We start from the raw sequence: 20,024 nt of genomic DNA on the forward strand, positions 1-20,024 counted from the left end.
AAATTATTTTTATATACATGTGACTGATCTAGTGTCAAGAGAGAAAACTAATACAGATTTCATTATGATGTCATAAATAAGTTATTTATAAATATTTTAAATAACTGTAAAAAACTAAGCAAATTTACACAGTTACATATCGTTTTCCATTGAAACAGTAATATACCGTAAAAACATTGCATTCTGGGTAATATAATTTGTCGTTTTCGAGAAAGTAACCTATAGCCTACTTTCTCGAAAATGACAAATATTACCCAGAATGCATTGTTTTTATGGTATATTACTGTTTCAATGGAAAACGGTATTTTGCTGTGTACATTTTTTTCTTTTTTAGAGTGTAGAACTATTAACTAAACATACTCCTATATTAAAAAATCCACCATAATCACATTCAATATTTTTTTATAAATATATGACTAGTTTATAATGAGTTTAAATGCACCAATGCATCATCGTCATCAAACGCACTTCAGCTTATGCTAATTTCTCCTCATATGCATGAAGGTTATTTGCATTGGCGCACACATCAAACGTGGTCCAGATTCGGGATGGCCCTTTTGACCCCGTTGAGGAGTGGACAAAGTCATTGGGTGCGCTGCTGTGTAAGCAGTGATAAGGCACTTCTTAATGTGTTTGCACAGGAGCCGGAGTGAAAAGGGCCTCTGACGCAGAAGGGCCCACTGCCTGCCGCCACCTTCACAATGGAGGACCCCGACACCAAACACAGCCCCAAATGTCACACAACGCCTGGACGTGGCGGGGAGGGATGCGCAGCCTGATTGGACGGTGTCTCGTATAAAAAGGCCCTGTGGATGTGGCGTGACGGCAGAGGAAGCGCGGCGTAAAATACTGTAAAGTACAACACACTTGACAAGCCTTCTCATCTTAGAGGCGCATCAGTGTAAAAGAGTGTGGCAGGTGTATGAATTCACCCAAACACAGACAGAGAGATCTTAACGCGTTTGCATTCATTCATAGCTGGACCGTCTCACCTTCAGGTCACTGAGATGTATAAGGTGGACATGTTGAAAGTATTGACCACAGTCGCCCTGCTGACCGTCGCTTCGGCTGCTCCGTTGATGCCTGGAGAACCAGATGCTTTTGAAGAACCTGCTGATGGAGGTAAGACGGGTCAAAACCAGCATTTGGCATTCCCATTGCATTCAGTGTATGCATTTGATTATTTCATGCATTTCAATTCAAGTCAAATTTATTTGCAGTGCTTTACTTTTACAGTGTCACATTACTTTCCTGGGAAATGAACCCTTGACCTTGGCGTTATGCTCTGTATTTGAGCTTCAGGAACGCTGATTTCTAACCTTATGGTTCCAACTTGCAAACATTCAGCATAACAAATTCAAAAGTCTCAATGAATTATAAATGTTTCAAGAATCAACTTCGTCTCAGTTGTTTTTCTCTTTGGAGAAATAAAAACAGAAGCAAAGGAATCAACAGTTGTCATACAAATATAGAGCTGCAAAAAATGAAAATTTGATCTTGGGAGAATTTGATGAGAAATGTTTGACTTCTCTGACTTTCGATTACATATACACATCTTAGCACAGTTAGTGACATTTTTGAGATGTCTTGGGAAACTCACATGAGCGATTACTGCACTCTAAAAAATGCTGGGTTAAAAACAACCCAAGTTGGGTTGAAAATGGACAACCCCAGCAATTGTGTTGTTTTAACCCAGCGATTGGGTTAAATGTTTGCCCAACGTGCTGGGTAATTTTATTTAACTCAACTATTGTTTAAAAATGACTATATGTCTGGCTTAAAATGAACCCAAAATAGGTTGGAAATTAAAAATCAGACACATAATTACTAGAGGCAACAATAATAATCAAAAGGTGAACATTTATTAATAAGCAATGAATGTTCATTTCCAACATACTTTGGAATCATTTTAAGTCAGCCATATAGTAATTATTAAACAATAGTTGAGTTAAATAAAACTGCCCAGCAGGTTTGGCAAACATTTAACCCAACCGCTGAGTTTGACCATATTTAACACAACTTGGGTTGTTTTTAACCCAATTTATGAGATTTTGGTCTTCCATAACATGTCTTTTTTTCTCAGACAGTTAAGTGTGTATTTTATTGCACTTTATTTATTTGCATCTGTAGGTTTCAATTACAATAAATATCTTTAAAAGCTGTGAGTTTTTTCTCCTGCGCTGAGTCAGAAACCTCCACTTCAGCAGCTTTACTCACACCAAAGGTTTGTTCATATATAATTCACCTGATATATACTTCTAACTTATACTTTTTATTCCCAAAAACATTGTGACAATGTATTTTATTCTTTCTGTTGACTGATTCATGGAGTGATAAAAACAGATATCCAAAAATCATTTAACACCAGTAAGTCAACAAAATCAAGCATGAAATTTGAACCTGGTTTTACCCAATGTTCAGATTTCTCTTCTGGACATTTATGCAAATTAGTGCATATTTAATCAAATAACTCTTCGTTTGCATATTTAAACATAACATTTCAGAAAACTGTGATTTAATCAGCTGGGGAACGTATGGTGATATCTATTAGTTTCCACCCTATTCACCTGTGGTGTCTTGCCGTAAAGAGGTCTCTGTGATTTCTCTGTCCTGTGATGTTAGTTTCACTGTCGTCAAGCCTACAGACTCAGAGATGGCGCTGGACCAAGGTAATTAGTCCAGTGGCGCCGGCTCTTGTGGTCCTCTGTTGGTCTTGTGCTGTCCGCACTTCCAGTGTGTGCAAACCTTAAATCTGTCGTTCCACATTCAGGATCTGGACTCGTCCTAATGCTAAAATTGGCTCAGGAGTTTCAAGTAGGGTTATGCAATGCTTGAACTAGGTCATTAAGTCTCAGCGGATCTCATTTAGGTTAATTCTGATGGTCTTCATGACCTGGATGTGCTCCTTATCTTCATGCAACAATAAATCTCAATGCACATGCATGAAAAGTATTCATAAATCAGTAAGTGCATGCACTGATAAAATGAATCACTATGGTTTAGGTCATGCTAATTTATTACCAAATGCAATCTAGTGCACTTTTTCATTGCAACAATGAATTAAGGGGATAATACCAACCTTATTTTATCAAGAGCTCCTTCAAAGTGTTTTTAATGGAGTGATGGCAAGTTCAGAGTTTACAAATGTCCAAAATACCCGCCTACGACGTCACCGAAGTGGTCGTCCAAGCAACTCCCTGTCTTCCCCAAGACTTCTGTCAACATGGATGCAGGCTCCACATGTGTTTGTACATGATTGTGAACAAGCGATTTGTCAGCGTCCACCTCTAACATCAGAATGATGATGAGGAACGGGTTAGAAAGTTCCTCGGACAAAAGGCATTTATCATCTGTTATGTCGTGTATGTTTGTCCAAGCCAAGAAAAGGCCTTTTAAGGGATGTTTGATGTTCGGAATGTCTCTCTTTTCAAGGTTCTCAGGGAGTTTCAGAGCACTGGCATTTCCCATTGACTTGTTTCTATGGGTATGGGAACAATTCCGTGTCAACAAGATTCGGAACGCCACTAAATGAGACAAACCCTTTCAGAGAACAGAAGGATGCATCATTCTGGTACCAACCATAAACTGGGATTTTAGAGACATGCAAACACTTTTCTGTAGCTGAAACTAATTTAATTGCATTCCACTGAGCACTAAAACAGTCTACAAAACAATGTTCCAATTCTTTTTTTTTTTTTTTTTTATAGAATATTTATTAATGATTTATCCGTGTACAACATTTTCTTTTTTTTTTCAGTAATCTTTAATCAAAATAACTTCCCCTCTGCTCTTGCAGTGACATCTCTTCTCTGATGACGTGTTTACTGGCGCGAGGGCAGGGCATCTCACTCACATGAGATCTACCAATAGCAAACCAATAGCAAACCACCAATCAGTTGCCTGTGGACAAAATCAAGCCCCGCCCTACATTTGTTCTTGTCAGAGAAGCCATTTCACTCGGATATATGAAACAATACACTTTTAAAATTAAAGGATCTTTTTTGGCATCAATGGTTCCATGAAGAACCTTTATCATCCATAGAACCAAAATGTTTAGATTATAAAAACGTTCTTCATACTAAGAAAAAAATGGTTCTTTTTAAGCCTGGTTCTTTGGGAAAACAAAAATTACCCTTCTATAATGGCATTAATATGAAAACCCCTTTTGGAATCTTTATGAAGTCTAAAGGCCCATTTACACCGAGAACAATAACTATAACGATAACTATATTTGCGTCCACACCAACAAATGATAACGGTCTGTTTATTCTCACGCGCTGCGGTTTCAAAGTGTGTACAACATGTTTTTGCTGTTCTTGTTGCATTTACACAGCTTTAACCAGCAGATGTCCTCAGCATGAGATGTTTTGAGTGAATAGCTAGTGTAATCGATCAGTGAATTAGTGAATTAATGAATTAATTTAGCTGACAAAGTCCATATAGTGGAATAAAAACAACGTCTAGTCTTTTCCACTGCAACGTCAAAGGAAGCAAGACAATGTTGTTGAAACTAGTGCTGGATACTGAGATAATTTTATGTTACACTGTTTGTTAGCCTGGCATAATGATCTCATTGTTAATACTTCTCAACATTTATTCCGTGGGTATGACCAATTGTTTTCCATATTTGCATTTTCTTTCAAGTATCCTTGAAAAGGGGGTTTGACTTGTCAAACAGTGGTGGCTTTTTCAAGAACAGCCAAAAAGAAACAGACCATTATCTTCCATTAGTGTGGATGCAAATAGTATCATTATAGTTATCTTTATAGTTATCATTCTTGGTGTAAACAACTTGGTGTTAACAGTGTAGGAAAGAAATGACTATCTCAGCTTCATTTCATACTGACTTTAAAGTGTTTGTATTTCCCTCCAGATCCAAGGAGAACTGGCACAGATGAAATAAACACAGCAAGAGCAAAGCTACTGAGGACCGGACCAATGACGACATTTCCCGACGGAGATGGAAAGACTGTAGTGATGAGAGCTTTAGACAAAATAATTACAGCGACAAGTAGCCCAAATGTCAGAGACAAAACAGGTATCAATAATCTATTAAAGACACTAACACTCCTTTCTGACGGACACGAGGAGATTGATGGATCTCTGAGGACAGACCGCACAACCAGTTCCCCCGATTCCCAGCGGCAAACGGAGAAGAACAGACTGTTCAGGCTGTCAGAGGTGATTGGGTCAAACGAGCACGATGACACTCCAACAGCAGCCAAACAATCCAAGCCTGATCCTGTCACGGGTGATCCTGAGGCTCGAGAGGAGCTGGTGAAGATGTTGAGTGCACTTGAAGAGCTTCACAAGTTAATGAACCGCACACTGAGGCATCGAATCACCATCATACCCAGAGGTGTGTTTGATTTTATTTTTAAAGGATTAGTTCACTTTCAAATAAAAATTTCCTGATAATTTACTCACCCCCATGTCATCCAAGATGTCCATGTCCTTCTTTGTTAAGTCGAAAAGAAATTAAGGTTTTTGATGAAAACATTCCAGGATTTTTCTCCTTATAGTGGACTTCAATTGGCCCCAAACGGTTGAAGGTCAAAATCAGTGCAGCTTCAAAGGGCTTTAGACAATACCAGGCGAGGAATAAGGGTCTTATCTAGCAAAATGATCTGTCATTTTCTAAAAAAAATTAAAAATTATATACGTTTTAACCATAGATGCTCGTCTTGAACTAGCTCTCTTCTTCTTCTTCTTCTTCTTCTTCTCTATTAGAATTCCGGCAGTGTAGACGCTGCTAAGTGAATTACTGCCCTCCACAGGTCAAAGTTTGAACTAAATTGTCATATACAATATGCTAGTGCAAGTATATAACAATAGTTCAAAATATGACCTATGGAGGGCAGTAATACACTTAGCAGCGTTTACACTGCCGGAATGTCCAAGGCATGGACATGTGGATGACATGGGGGTGAGTAAATTATCAGGAAATTTTTATTTGAAAGTGAACTAATCCTTTAAGACAATACATTTATTTAGCAAGGATGCATTAAATTTATCAAAAGTGACAAAATATTTCTATTTCAAATAAATGCTGTTCTTTTAAACTTTCTATTAATCAAAGAATCCTGAAAATATTCCCCTGATTCCTTGGCTCAAGATGATTCGATCGCACCATCTGACGTCATTTTCAATCATGATCATTTTTCCGCCATTTTGATTTTTCCGAAAAACCTACTTTTTCGAACTCCTCATGGGCTGTTACTCCGATTTTCTTGAAAATTGAACCAGATCATTTTCAGACCATGCTGACAAACAGTTATGAAATTCAAGTCGATTTGTCAAACCGTTTTCGAAAAACGCATGAACAAATTTTATGTAGCGCTTGCAAAAATAGACGTAAGGCTGTATCTCCTCAACAGTTTATCGTAATCAGACCAAACTTGGTCCATGTCATCACAAGCATGACCTGAGGTAACATGCTGCGTTTCGACACAGTGCCACCTACTGGTCCGGAGATGCAAAAATGGCTATTTTTGCTTATAACCTATGAACGGTTTGTCGTTAGATTCGGGGCATCATGCCGAGTCCAATGATATCCAATTTTCCCATATTGGCCATTTTGAATTTTGTCACAAAATGCTATATTTTACGAACGCATAGGCATATGTTATGAAACTCGGTATGTTTCTTCGGCACCATGCCCTGAAGGCACTCAAAATATTTTGGTGCAGCACCACCTTGTGGTCAAAAGTTAGAATAAGTTATAATATAAAATAAATTTACAAAAATGCTAATAACTTTTAAAGTAAATTAGCCTATTGTAATGAAACTGGTCTTAATAAATTCCTTGGGTCATGCCAAGAACATAGATACCAATTTTGCCATAGTCAGCCAAACTTTCTGTCCACCATTTTGATTTTCTTTAAAAAACTATTTTTTCTAACTCCTCCTAGACCGTTACTCCGATTTTCACCAAAATCGAATTGCATCATCTTCAGACCATGCCAGCAAAAGTTATGGATATTTTGTTAATAGACAAACAACATTTTCATATACCACAGCAACGAATTTGAGGCATGATGCCAAAATTACTTTTGAGGCCGTATGTCTGCAATACTATGGAATATTGACACTAAACTTTGCGTGTTTCATTGTCACCACACTATATATATATATATATATATAAAACATACATATAAATTATTGGCTTTTGTTGTCTTTTTTCTTTTTGTGAAGGAAATAGCAATGGGCGAGGTACTGGGAAAAAGAACAAAATGGTATGCTCAGTCAGTTCCTAAAACAATTATAAGCATATATAAACTAAAGTTCAATTTGTGCTTTATGCTATAAATAATATTTTATAACCAGCAGGTAGTGACAGATGGAAACCTGAAATCCACCACAGCGACCACTATAGACAGCGGTGGGATTTCACCGAAGGCCAGCACTGACCAGATGGATCCCAAACTCAATGGAAAAGCCTTTAAAAAGTCTGTTCCATCAGCTAAGAAACCCAACAAAAGAGGTATGATGCAAAGCAAATGCTTTAGATAACAAAATGTCATGTGCAATGATAGATACAAAGACAAAAAAAAACACCAATACATTAACTACTGCTTATCTTTCTCCAAAAAAACAGTGTGCTTCTGGAAGTACTGCTCTCAGAACTGAGCTTCGCCTAGATGAGCGACAGATTTCACCCTCATTTCACCAACCTTTGAAATGCCAAGCAACAAATCCTGTTCTCAAACATAGATGCTTAAACTCTTCTCAATGGACCATCAATAACATGACTGACCGCTCTGACCCCTGTGACGTGTGTACCCTTGATTTTGTGCACGAAATCCTGTTAACCTTCTATCAACAACACCAATAAAAATTCCAATAAAAATGACAAAGCATGCAAAAATACTGTGATAATAAAGAGAACTTTATTTTTCTACAGATATCTCTCTCGGTGATCATTGAAGACAGTGGTCATGTGATTTGTTACGATTGGCCTCACTGTATTAGCGTTTGCACAAGTTCTCATCACTATGGTGAAGCGGTAGTAAGTCAACAAGAAAGACAAGCTGTTGATATTATGCCTTCTTAATTGATCTGATTGCTAAGTGCTGTTGCTTGGGTGACCCTACAAAATCTTCACACACCCTTTGGAAATGAAAAACCATGAAGACTTGATGAATTCTGATTAGTTTAATTAAAGTCTCCTCGTCAGAGCTTCATAAGGCGTTCATGCAAGGTTACACAGTTGCATAACAAATTCTGTGCATTGATAAAAAAAAAAAAAAAATCAAATATAAATGAAGCAGCTTCGCACTAAGTGTGGAAAGACAAAACAATTACCTAGAAATGGAATTAATTTTTAAAAAATCCATCAACCTGTGGAAAAAAGCCTTCGTGTGATGATATAAAAGGAGAGTTTCATTAAACTATATGGTGATATTGTAAATAATGAACTTGATTCTCCATATTATTATTATTATTATTATTATTTATTAAATAGAAAATGTAAATAGAAAATGTATGCGTATATATTCTGGCCTGACCAGAGGAATCATAAGTAAAAATTCAGATAAAAACAAAACAAATATGCAAAATATAGAGATCCAGAAATATAGAGATCCATAGCTTAAAAGTGATTATGAGATCAATTTCGGTCAAGGCCATGGTGAACATTATGAATATACCATAGCTAGTCTATCTATATCATCCATGAAGACAGATAAGATACATATGGATTTGTTAAGAGTACTAACAGACAGAATATTTCATCTCTGTGTCTGGTCTTATACTATTTTCCTGGTCCTGCCATTGATTGAAGGAAAATGGATGCCAATCTATCGATTTAGGATCAATACACCATAGTATTAATGCAGCTCCACCAGTGAGTGCACACACACACACACACGCACATACACACACACGCATACAGTTACACACACAAGCATGTGAGGTTGACTACGAGTTACCACTACTTGTCTCGTCATCCTGAACTATTTGATCTTTTTGGCGACGTCCAGGTAAGCGAACTCAATCTCCCGGTCAGCAGGGCAGGTGTTCATGAATTCTTCTCTCTGGTAGGCGTTATTCAAATATCGTAAAATTCCGGTCATCTCAGCAGGAATCTCAAAACCTCTGTATTTCCTAGCAACAATCTACAAACCAGAGTATGCAGGTGATTAAACTGATTGGTCAAATGTAATCCAGCATATGCATTTTAAATTACTGGGTGAAAAATGTGTGCATGCAAAAAAATTTTTGCAATTACATTATATACATTTAAATAAAAATAAATAAATAAAAAAACATATTATGCATAAACCACCTCCACTTCCCCCAGCTCCACCTGCCTAGATCTGCTATGGGATTTATGTCTGTCTATTTATACAGCAGCAGCAGCATATCTTACATGCTCACAGCAGTATTTGCATTGTCATATTCAATAACATGCTAAAACTATTCAGAGAGTTGTCATAATTGAAAGACGCACCTTCATGATGTGTAGTTTGGGAAGCAGGTTACAGTCGGCCAGCGTGAGGTCTGGTCCATCCAGAAAGCCTCGTGTAGATGCACCAGGATCATCTAGGCTGTTGGCATCAATTTCCTCGGGCAGCGGCGTCTGCAAATACTCATCCAACCTCTTCAGGGACTTCAGAAGAGCTTTCTCCAGACCTGAATACATACAGACACCAGATTAAAACAGAATTACAGAAGAAAAGAGTCTCATTTCACAACCAAGACCAAGATCTTTTACTAAAAACCAATTAAACTCACCCTCATTAGCTTCTTTACGAGGGTTCTTGATGTAGGCAGAAAACTTGGCAAATACATCTATTCCTGCTGTGTTGGATTGTGGATGCTTTGCTGCCAACTTTGGATATCTAAAAAAAAAAAATAGTTTAAAATAATGTAACAAATCTCTGAGGCAAGTGCGTAAGAAATGACGAGTGAACCGATATGGAACGTACCGTGGTGGGACCAGTCGTTCCTCGAGAAACTCCTCAATCTTGTTGACGTCCACCAGAACCTCTCCATTGAAGGTCATGAATGGCGGGTTTGTTCCTGGAGCGAGATCCTGTAAATCCGCCGGCTTCCTGTGAGACACGGATCAACAAACCCGTCCTTCATCAGTGTTGTTATTGTAAAATAAAACTAAAACTATTAAAAAAAAAGTTTTTGTTATTTCAAATGCATGTTTTTTTTTTTTACCATGCTACTAATTCTTTTACACCCTTTTTATTAATTAAAAGAATTGAGAAATTCTTTGAAATTTAAAATTTTATAAGAACTACAGTAAAAACCAGTGCAAGAACATTTGTATCAATATTTATGAGAAATTTTATTTGAATATATCATTATATAAAATTTATAAGAACATATAATATGAGAATTACCAGTATGAACTCCATTGACCTCAATAGATTTAAATTCCTTTTAACTTAAAAAGGTGTTTTTTTTTTTTTTTAATTTACACTATTTGGTCTATGAACGTTTGATCATGACGTGAAAAATGTGTGTGTGTGTGTGTGTGTGTGTGTGTGTGTGTACATGTGTGAGTGTAATCTAACTAATATAAGTATGTAAAATAAAACAGAAAAAAAGAGCATAATTTCATGTGTACACAGTTCACTTGTGGGTCAAAATGGACACGAAAGCAAAAGACTATGGATTTTTTTTTTTTTTTTGATGTACCTCTTCCAGGTCAAAGCGGTCCCAAATGCATTACTAAAATAAAAATGAAAACTGAAAATATAAAAATAAAAGCCAATTCAAAATATTAATAAATACAATAATTGTATATACAGTACTAAAATAACACTACCTTTCTTCAAAAACCTTAGACTCCAATGGAACTTCCGATCATTTTTTGGAAGCAAAAGGATCTTAATGGGATTAAATAAGATCCCAATGTATAGACATTTTCTATATGATTTAGTAAATCAGAATAATCTCTTACAGAAGCTTAAAATCCTAAAAAAAAATTAAATAAAATCCTTTTGCTGTTCTTTAGGGGCATTTGGGAATCATAATTGTCCTAATGGGAAGTATGTGTTGTTTGTGTCTGTATCTGTGAATATTGTGCTTCACCTCTTGAGGTCCACAGTGGTGACGTTGAAGATGACTCCTTTCAGCCAGAGGATCATGAAGAGTCTCTGAGAGAAGGGACAGTTCCCGATACTCTCTCCATCACTGCCGGCCTGTGAGACACACAACATGCACACAGATTATGCCAGCAGTCCTATAAGTACAAAATCTGAAAAACAAGGTTATTCATTTCAGCATCTTTGTGATAGACTGACAACGGTCATTAGTATACTGTCTATTAACACTTTATTTTAATACTCCCCAACAGACAGTTGGGGACCATACTGACTATAACTTTGCAAATACATATCAACTTACTCTATTAACCCTAACTTAACAGTCTACTAATACTGCAATGACAGTTAGTTTAGATGTAGTTGCAAATTAATGACAGTTAGTTTAGATGTAGTTGCAAATTAATGACAGTTAGTTTACATGTAGTTGCAAATTAATGACAGTTAGTTTACATGTAGTTGCAAATTAATGACAGTTAGTTTACATGTAGTTGCAAATTAATGAGTTAGTTGACATGTAGTTACAAATTAATGAGAATTAGTTGATGTAGTTGCAAATGAAGGAGAGTTAGTTGACATGTAGTTTCAACGAGTTAGTTGACATGCAGTTGCAAATTAATGAGAATTAGTTGATGTAGTTGCAAATGAAGGAGAGTTAGTTGACATGTAGTTGCAAATTAATAAGAGTTTGTTGACATGTAGTTGCAAATTAATGATTTAGTTGACATGTAGTTGCAAATTAATAAGAGTTCGTTGACATGTAGTTGCAAATTAATGATAGTTAGTTGACTTGTAGTTTCAACAATGAGTTACTTGACATGTAGTTGCAAATTAATAAGAGTTCGTTGACATGTAGTTGCAAATTAATGATAGTTAGTTGACATGTAGTTGCAAATTGACGAGAGTTAGTTGACTTGTAGTTTCAACAATGAGTTACTTGACATGTAGTTGCAAATTAATGAGTTAGTTGACATGTAGTTTCAACGAGTTACTTGACATGTAGTTGCAAATTAATGAGAATTAGTTGATGTAGTTGCAAATGAAGGAGAGTTAGTTGACATGTAGTTGCAAATTAATAAGAGTTCGTTGACATGTAGTTGCAAATTAATGATTTAGTTGACATGTAGTTGCAAATGAAGGAGAGTTAGTTGACATGTAGTTGCAAATTAATAAGAGTTCGTTGACATGTAGTTGCAAATTAATGATTTAGTTGACATGTAGTTGCAAATGAAGGAGAGTTAGTTGATGACATGTAGTTGCAAATTAATGAGAATTAGTTGACATGTAGTTGCAAATTAATAAGAGTTTGTTGACATGTAGTTGCAAATTTACTTATAGTTTGTAGAATGTCCAAAGAGTCGAAAAGTAAAACTGATTTCACTTGTTAGCAGGCAGCTTGTTTAGACAAACAGTTTTGTCATTATTAATATTTTTGAATAAATATTTTGTCTGGGAAAATGCTAAGCAAAGCTTTGATTGCACACACACAAAAAAAGGCTACAGCTGAAAGTTTAACCGCACAAAAGAGTTTCTCTGTGACATTTATTTTATAATTAAAACACAATGCAAAACGATGTATATTGTGTCGGCCTACGATTTTTTTTTTTTTTTTTAATAAGAACAAATGTTTTATTTCTTCGTAGGTTTAATGTGAGAGCGTCTTACCTTCACAAACAGCTCAATGCTAGGAAATCCCAATTTTTTAGCTGCTACATCAAACCAAGCCATTGTGAAATGCTGCAGATACACTGCTTTTACATGTCTAATAAAATTGAATTCTCTGAATGCATGAAAATGCCTTTGTGAATCCAGAATGGCTGATTTCATTTGGTAAGAGTCTGTCTTCGTGTTCTGTGGGTGTTTGGGCTGGAGAACACGGTCAAACATGCAGGATGAGACACTGAGACGTTTGTTCATTGTTATCAGCAATAGAGAAGCCGTTCATGAGACGTGCATTAGGAAAGAGTTTTACAGGTCATCATTGTAAAAAAAAAAAGTTCTTTATGATGATGGGAATCACTATTATGATTTCCAGTATACAGTATATATAATATAACATTGCATGATCAGCTATACATTTCCATCCAACAGTTTAGTTCAGTGGTGTATATATGCGTGTCTCCTGCTTGTATGTGTTCTAAAGGGCCGTCAGGATCGAGTAAATTTACTACTGTGACTGTATTTATGAGTCTGGAGGATGTGGAATGATTATGTGAGGTCTGGTCACCTGAAGATAAGCTAAGGGAGAGATGAGGACATGAGGGTAAACCAGACCAACATAACCCCAGTAGAGGGCAGTGCATCATCTTTAGAGAGACTTTAAAACCTGATTTGATAAGGAACATTTGGATACAAGCACTCCGGTGACTGCACTGCAATTAAATTATAATAATTAAATTGTAAAATGTGTCACATTTTATGTCAAATTTTGTGGGCCAATAAACAGCTGCTTAACAACCATCCAGAATACCGAAGGAACACCCTAGCAACCGCATAGCAACATGCTAAAAAACACTCAGAACACCCTAGCAACCACATAGCAAATTATCCAGAGCACCATGGAAAACAATCCAGAATACCCTAGAAACGCCATAGCAACATGCTAAACACCACTCAGAACACCCTAGCAACATTATAAAAAACATTCAGAATACCCTAGCAATTGCATAGCAAAATGCTAAAAACCAATCAGAGAACCTTAGCAATTATCCAGAACACCCTAGCAACAATCTAGAATACTCTAGCAACCCCATAACAATGTGCTAATGCTAAAGACCACTCAGAATACCCTAGCAACATTCTAAAAACCATTCAGAACACACTAGCAATCGCATAGCAAAATGCAAAAAACAAATAAGAGAACCCTAGCAACAATCCAGAATACCCTAGCAACTCCATAACAATGAGATAATGCTAACAATTCAGAACACCCTAGCAACATTCTAAAAACCATTCAGAACACCCTAGCAATTGCATAGCAAAGTGCTAAAAACTAATCAGAGAACCTTAACAATTATCCAGAACACCCTAGCAACAATCCAGAATACCCTAACAACCCCATAGCAACATGCTTATGATAAACACCACTCAGAACACCCTAGCAACATTCTAAAAAACATTCAGAACACCCTAGCAATCGCATAGCAAAATGCTAAAAACCAATCAGAGAACCCTAGCAATTATCCAGAACACCCTAGCAACCTCATAGTAACGTGCTAATACTAAACACCACTCAAAAAACCCTACAAACATTCTAAAAACCATTCAGAACACACTAGCAATCGCACAGCAACATATTAAAAACCAATCAGTGAACCCCAGGACACCCAAGAATCCAATACCCTAGCAACCATTAGGAACACACTGGTAACCACACACATCATGACAGTGAGTTTTGCACATGCAGGAATCATATTATGACTGGACAAAGTCACTCAACCGCCCAAAATCTCAGATCCTTCTCACAGCCGACTCAGACCAACAAACATCTTAATCAGATTAGTATGTAGAGGAATGCTGGGAGATTAACCCACTATACTTCAGCTTCTCTATCAGGACAGAGGCATAGAGGTGTGCAGTTAGTAATTCATATTCAAATACAAACACATTATTCACTGTTCAATATAAGAGCAGAGAGGCAAAACACATCAAGAAACAGCTGTTTATCACTGAATAACAGGCACAGGTGCATCTTTAATAATAATTGTGAGCACATGTCATCGCTTAGATCCTGCTCACCAAAGCAAAACTAAATGATACTTTTGTGATCTGAAATGTACAGAGACTGTGGGAGTTGCACTTTTCACTGTGTTCCACTGCAACTTGCACAAAGGACGTCTTTGTTACGGGAATTGCTCTGCAGAAACATATGGGTGGGATTTAAGGACATTTTTACCAGGCTTAACGTCCTGCTGCTCAACCTCCTTCATATAACAAGAATTTGGCTGAGCGCTTTGTTTCCAAATGTTTCAGACAATTCCATGTAAAAAAAAAAAAAAAAAAAAAAAAAAAAAAATATATATATATATATATATATATATATATAAGCCAGTTCTTTCCTAATATATTTTGAAATTATACTTCATATGGTACTTTCTATTGGACTGTTCTAGAATCAAGTTTTGTCTGTTGTGTCAGATTCATTTTTAGCTCACTGATCAATCCATCAGTTTAACACACTGCTGAAAATAATCTCAATTAACTAAGTGCATTATATCACCAGCAACAACCATTTAGACAGTACATCACAAACAGGGTTGGAATTATGGTTGGAGGGGTCAGGCTCCAATTCCTCATATATTACTTTAAATTTATTGCACATTGATTGATTATTTGTTTATGTCATATGAACCAGTTTACCATAATTAAAACAGTTTAAAACAACCTGGCGACTTAGTCTAAGCTATTGAAGTTTCTGGTCAGAACAGTGGCTGTTGAATAAAAACAGCCAACTGACATAAAAAGGTTTGGCTCATGATTAGATTAGTTCAGTTAAAATGCATTATTAGTTAGGGTTTGGCAAGTCACTCAGCAGTGATCAAGTTGGTGTACCTGCCTAATTAGCTTGTGCCAGTAACATTGCCCAGGACTGGGAATTACAGTCTGGTTTTCTAGAAGCAGGATGACAGCTGACCAACTGACCAGTAGAGCAAAGACACTAATACAATTAGTGTTGATGATAGTAACACCATCTGCTGAGCAGAAGGACATGCTGTCATTGTAGGAACCTGTATGCTAACATGGCTAACAAGACAGCCTTATCATTGTCTTTTTAAAATATGACTTTACAGGGTTCAATTCATTATTTCTCTCAGCGTTTCTACAAAAATCTTAATTTTGTCTGCTTTTTAACAGGTTATATGGTATGTAAAATTCTGCCTTCCCTGTAAAATGTACTACAATAATCATAGTTCTCACCAAATTACTAAAACATTTATTGTTACTAAGGTAAAACTGTGGTAACTTGCTATTATAGCTTCTGATAGTTTCCAGATTGCATACTGATTACAGCAGGTCTACCGTTTTTGAGTAGAACCTGTGGTTATCATGAGAGTCACAAGAAAACCCATGTGACTCTCATTTCCTTCTAAAGGTCCAAAATGCAAATAGAAATCTTGACCATCATCTGGCTATAAATAACAATAGAACATACCTTCACATAGAGGGAGATCTGCTGGTCATGAGGATCGCCCTCCCGTTGAGTTGCTATCCTCGTCGGCATTACCAGGGGTTTTTTGTCTTCCTGTTGAACTACAGAAGATGGTATCTCAGGGAACCCATTGGCCATGGTGACCTCCTGTCCTTTGGTTTTGATATTCAGTTCCCCTTCACTGCCCCCACTCATGGTTCTGATCTGACTACCAAGGGTCTTCGGTGGCTCTTGGAAAGGGGCATCCGAGCTCTCATTGGCCTTCAACCAGGCAGGTATGGTCACTTTACGCCCCCCCTGGGCTTTCCTCCTTGGCTCATCTTCAATGACAGCCTTGAGCTCTTCTAGCCACTTCCCCGCCCCCGCTTCTATTGTTGTAGGGACTTCTTCCTTGACTTGTCTTGGCTGTTCCTTTGTAGCATCACTTCTCTCTGCGACCTCCCGTTTGTCATTGCCAAGCTGTTCCTCCTTCTTACATGCCCCCTCTTCTATAGGCATTGGCACTTCTTCATTGACTAGTCTTGGCTGTTCCTTTGCAGCGTCACCTCCCTCTGCAACCTCCCATTTGTCATTGCTGAACTGTTCCTGCTTCTTACATGTCCCCCCTTCTATAGGTATTGGCACTTCTTCATTGACTAGTCTTAGCTGTTCCTTTGCAGCGTCACCTCCCTCTGCGTCCTCCCATGCGTCCTCCCATTTGTCATTGCTGAACTGTTCCTGCTTCTTACATGTCCCCCCTTCTATAGGTATTGGCAATTCTTCATTGACTAGTCTTGGCTGTTCCTTTGCAGCGTCACCTCCATCTGCGACCTCCCATTTGTCATTGCCAAGCTGTTCCTCCTTCTTACATGTCCCCCCTTCTATAGGTATTGGCAATTCTTCATTGACTAGTCTTGGCTGTTCCTTTGCAGCGTCACCTCCCTCTGCAACCTCCCATTTGTCATTGCTGAGCTGTTCCTGCTTCTTACATGTCCCCCCTTCTATAGGCATTGGCACTTCTTCATTGACTAGTCTTGGCTGTTCCTTTGCAGCGTCACCTCCCTCTGCGACCTCCCATTTGTCATTGCCGAGCTGTTCCTGTTTCTTACATGCCCCCCCTTCTACAGGTATTGGCACTTCTTCATTGACTAGTCTTGGCTGTTCCTTTGCAGCGTCACCTCCCTCTACGACCTCCTGTTTGTCATTGCTGAGCTGTTCCTGCTCCTTACATGCCCCCCCTTCTATAGGTATTGGCACTTCTTCATTGACTTGTCTTGGCTGTTCCTTTGCAGTGTCACCTCCCTCTGGAATCTCCTGTTTGCTATTGCCGAGCTGTTCCTGCTTCTTGCACGCCTCCTCGTCTACAATCTCAGGTGCATCAGGTGACTGTTCTACCTCTGTACAGCTTCCCTCCTCTGATGAAAGCTCCTCCTTCTTGACCAGCTTTGGCTCCTTGGTAATCTCCATGCCTCTTTGAATCCTTTCATTGCTCTCTTCCTCTTTATCAGCTTCTTTATCTCCTCTTGTCTCCTCGGGTCCATTGACAATGGCTGATTGGGTATCCGCCACAGTTCTCTCACAGTTCCCTAGATCTGTGTCACCCACCACCTGTTGCAGCCACTCTAATCTTTCACATTCTTGCACGTTGCTTTCTGCCAACTGATCTGAATTCTGGACCATCTCCTCTATATTTCCACCACACAGATCAGTTTGAGAAGGTTGTTCTGTTGCAATCCAGTCAATCACCTTTTCATCTTCTGCTTTGTTAATGGTGGACGTCTCTTCATCGTTATTTGTGGCTAAGGCATCATTGTGCATTGGTTCTCCAATTGCTTTGCAGTCCTCAAATAAAGCCACCTCGGTCATAGACTTTGCCTCGCCAATGTTATCAAATGTTGCTGGTTCTTCCTCTTCCTCAAGACTCTGAAAGTTTTCTTTTGAACCGGCTTCACTGGTAGAAACCATCCGTGGCTCTTCATCCACAACGTTTTTTACACCCTCATCATCACAACCTTCCGCCTTTACCTCTTCATGCTCCTCTTCTTGCAAAACTATTTCATTTTTTACTTGCTGCATTTGATCATCTCTGCACTCGATTTCTATTTTCTCTTGAAGGCAACAAGTGACCTCTCTTACCTCAGAGAGAAGCAGCTCTTGTGTCTCCGTCTTACTTACACTCAAAGTCTGCACTTGTTGTTCATCGCTTTCCTTTTCATCTTCGTACAGTGTTTCCAACTTGTGATCTGCTCGATCCTCGTCCACTTCTTTGAACGCTCCTGCACGCACTTCAGCTTCGTTTTGAAGTTTCAAAACTTGTGTTTGCGCTGCAATTGAGAGTTCAACTAGTAGCTTAGACCTTGTTAGTTTGGCAGTAATGTTCACTTCATCTTCCATCTCTCCATCCTTTACCTCTTTTGTAGATTCGTTTTGCAGAATCGCTCTCTCTTGGTCCTCCAGATCTTCCATAATATCCTCTTGCTCTGTTTTATGGACGATGACATCTGTTGAGGGCATTACATTGTCTTCTCCACCATCGTCCATATACTCATCCACCTCTTCAGCTAGTTCAACCTCATCTTCCTCCTCCTCTTCCTCCCCAGTCCGCCGATCTTCCATCTCCATGCATGATCCTACAGGACAGTGGATAACAGCTCCGTTAGAAATCTCCATGTTGATACTTGTATCACTTTTGGCCTGGGCCATAATTCAAAAGCCAGAAGAGTGTTTAGAGTTCGCTATGACTGTAGAACTTGTTGTATAACTAACACACCAAAGCTCTTGTGTCTACCTCTCCGGTCTATGTTCTGTAGAGGTAACTACGACTTACTCTCTCCCCCCCTTTTTCCTCTAGAGGATTATGGTAAATTTCGGATTCTGATCCCCACATGACTTGCCTGCCCTCTCAAATCCGCTCCAATGGGAGCCTGGTCAGCTCAAGATGATCGGTTTAAGGGTACAGCATGCATTTAAAATGAATTGGAATTCTTTATCCTGTTTGCTATCTTAATGAAGTAGAATTAAAATGAACTGATATATATATATATAACTGTACCTGCAGGTAATATAGGCCTAATATTAATTAAATAAAAGGCCATTTAAATGTGCTTATAGAGAATACACTTTAATGACAATGTTTCTTAACACACTTTCACTTTTGTTTGCACTTAAGTATTTTCTTTTGAAGTATATTATTTCGATAATAAGTCATCTTTATTAAAAGTATGCTAAAGTGGATGGATGGATGGATGGACGGACGGGTGGATAGATACATAGATACATAGAATCTCTCCATATATTCATTTTATACATTAACGAAGTCACATTGCATTTCTCTTAAAACGTGTAAAAATAAAATAAAATAATAATGGGGGAATATATAGTTTAGTTAAAATTTGAAGGGTGTTGTTCAGTTGTAGTTCAGCAGATTAAGTATGAACATGTTCCACTAACCACAAATAAAACCAGTCACACCAGTCTTCATTTCCTGCTTTATATCTCTCATTTCTAACTGAAAGATCGTTGCTGTTTTGTATGTAAAGTGTGATTTTGCTGTCTTTAATATCTTCTTATTTAATGCAATGACATTCTGACAATTTTAGTGTAACTTGAGTATCAAAATACTCTTTGGCCACTGTATTTTAAGCAGTGTGCAATGCATTCAATGTCCACATTGCCATTTACCTGCATTGCAACAAATCTGACCAAAAGAGGGCAGTCAAAGACCACTTTACAGTGATAATCTTTGTCATAATCACATTTAAAATCCATTCACTGCACACATTACACAAACCTAACCGTGTCTTCAGTGACTCCCGTGTTTCTGGTTACATTTTGAA

At 37.9% G+C, this 20,024-nt stretch overlaps 2 protein-coding genes across 6 annotated transcripts; one reads left to right on the forward strand and one right to left on the reverse strand.

Moving 5' to 3' along the window:
• Window positions 1-785: 785 nt before the first annotated feature.
• urp2 (urotensin II-related peptide) lies at window positions 786-7,879 on the forward strand. Of its 2 annotated transcripts, none has more exons than XM_051910306.1 (5): window positions 786-1,122; window positions 4,874-5,359; window positions 7,195-7,235; window positions 7,330-7,483; window positions 7,598-7,879. In XM_051910306.1, the coding sequence occupies exons 1-5, from the start codon at window positions 1,008-1,010 to the stop codon at window positions 7,627-7,629; spliced, it is 828 nt and encodes a 275-aa protein (XP_051766266.1). In that variant the 5' UTR covers window positions 786-1,007; the 3' UTR covers window positions 7,630-7,879. The 2 variants fall into 2 exon arrangements, with proteins under 2 accessions (XP_051766266.1, XP_051766259.1); XM_051910299.1 differs by having other exon boundaries at window positions 804-1,122; window positions 7,327-7,483; window positions 7,598-7,876.
• A 260-nt stretch (window positions 7,880-8,139) lies between these two features.
• LOC127521008 (chloride intracellular channel protein 4) lies at window positions 8,140-19,011 on the reverse strand. 4 transcript variants are annotated; one of them, XM_051909857.1, is made up of 7 exons: window positions 17,367-19,011; window positions 16,213-17,006; window positions 11,050-11,159; window positions 9,930-10,055; window positions 9,736-9,842; window positions 9,452-9,633; window positions 8,140-9,116 (listed from the first exon to the last, which is right to left on the reverse strand). In XM_051909857.1, exons 1-7 carry the CDS (start codon window positions 18,889-18,891, stop codon window positions 8,955-8,957), a joined length of 3,006 nt encoding a protein of 1,001 aa, XP_051765817.1. In that variant the 5' UTR covers window positions 18,892-19,011; the 3' UTR covers window positions 8,140-8,954. The 4 variants fall into 4 exon arrangements, with proteins under 4 accessions (XP_051765817.1, XP_051765809.1, XP_051765801.1 ...); XM_051909849.1 differs by having other exon boundaries at window positions 16,213-17,126; XM_051909841.1 differs by having other exon boundaries at window positions 16,213-19,011.
• Window positions 19,012-20,024: the final 1,013 nt, after the last annotated feature.

The sequence above is a fragment of the Ctenopharyngodon idella genome, chromosome 1 (assembly GCF_019924925.1).
Source record: "Ctenopharyngodon idella isolate HZGC_01 chromosome 1, HZGC01, whole genome shotgun sequence".
Taxonomy (NCBI): domain Eukaryota; kingdom Metazoa; phylum Chordata; class Actinopteri; order Cypriniformes; family Xenocyprididae; genus Ctenopharyngodon; species Ctenopharyngodon idella.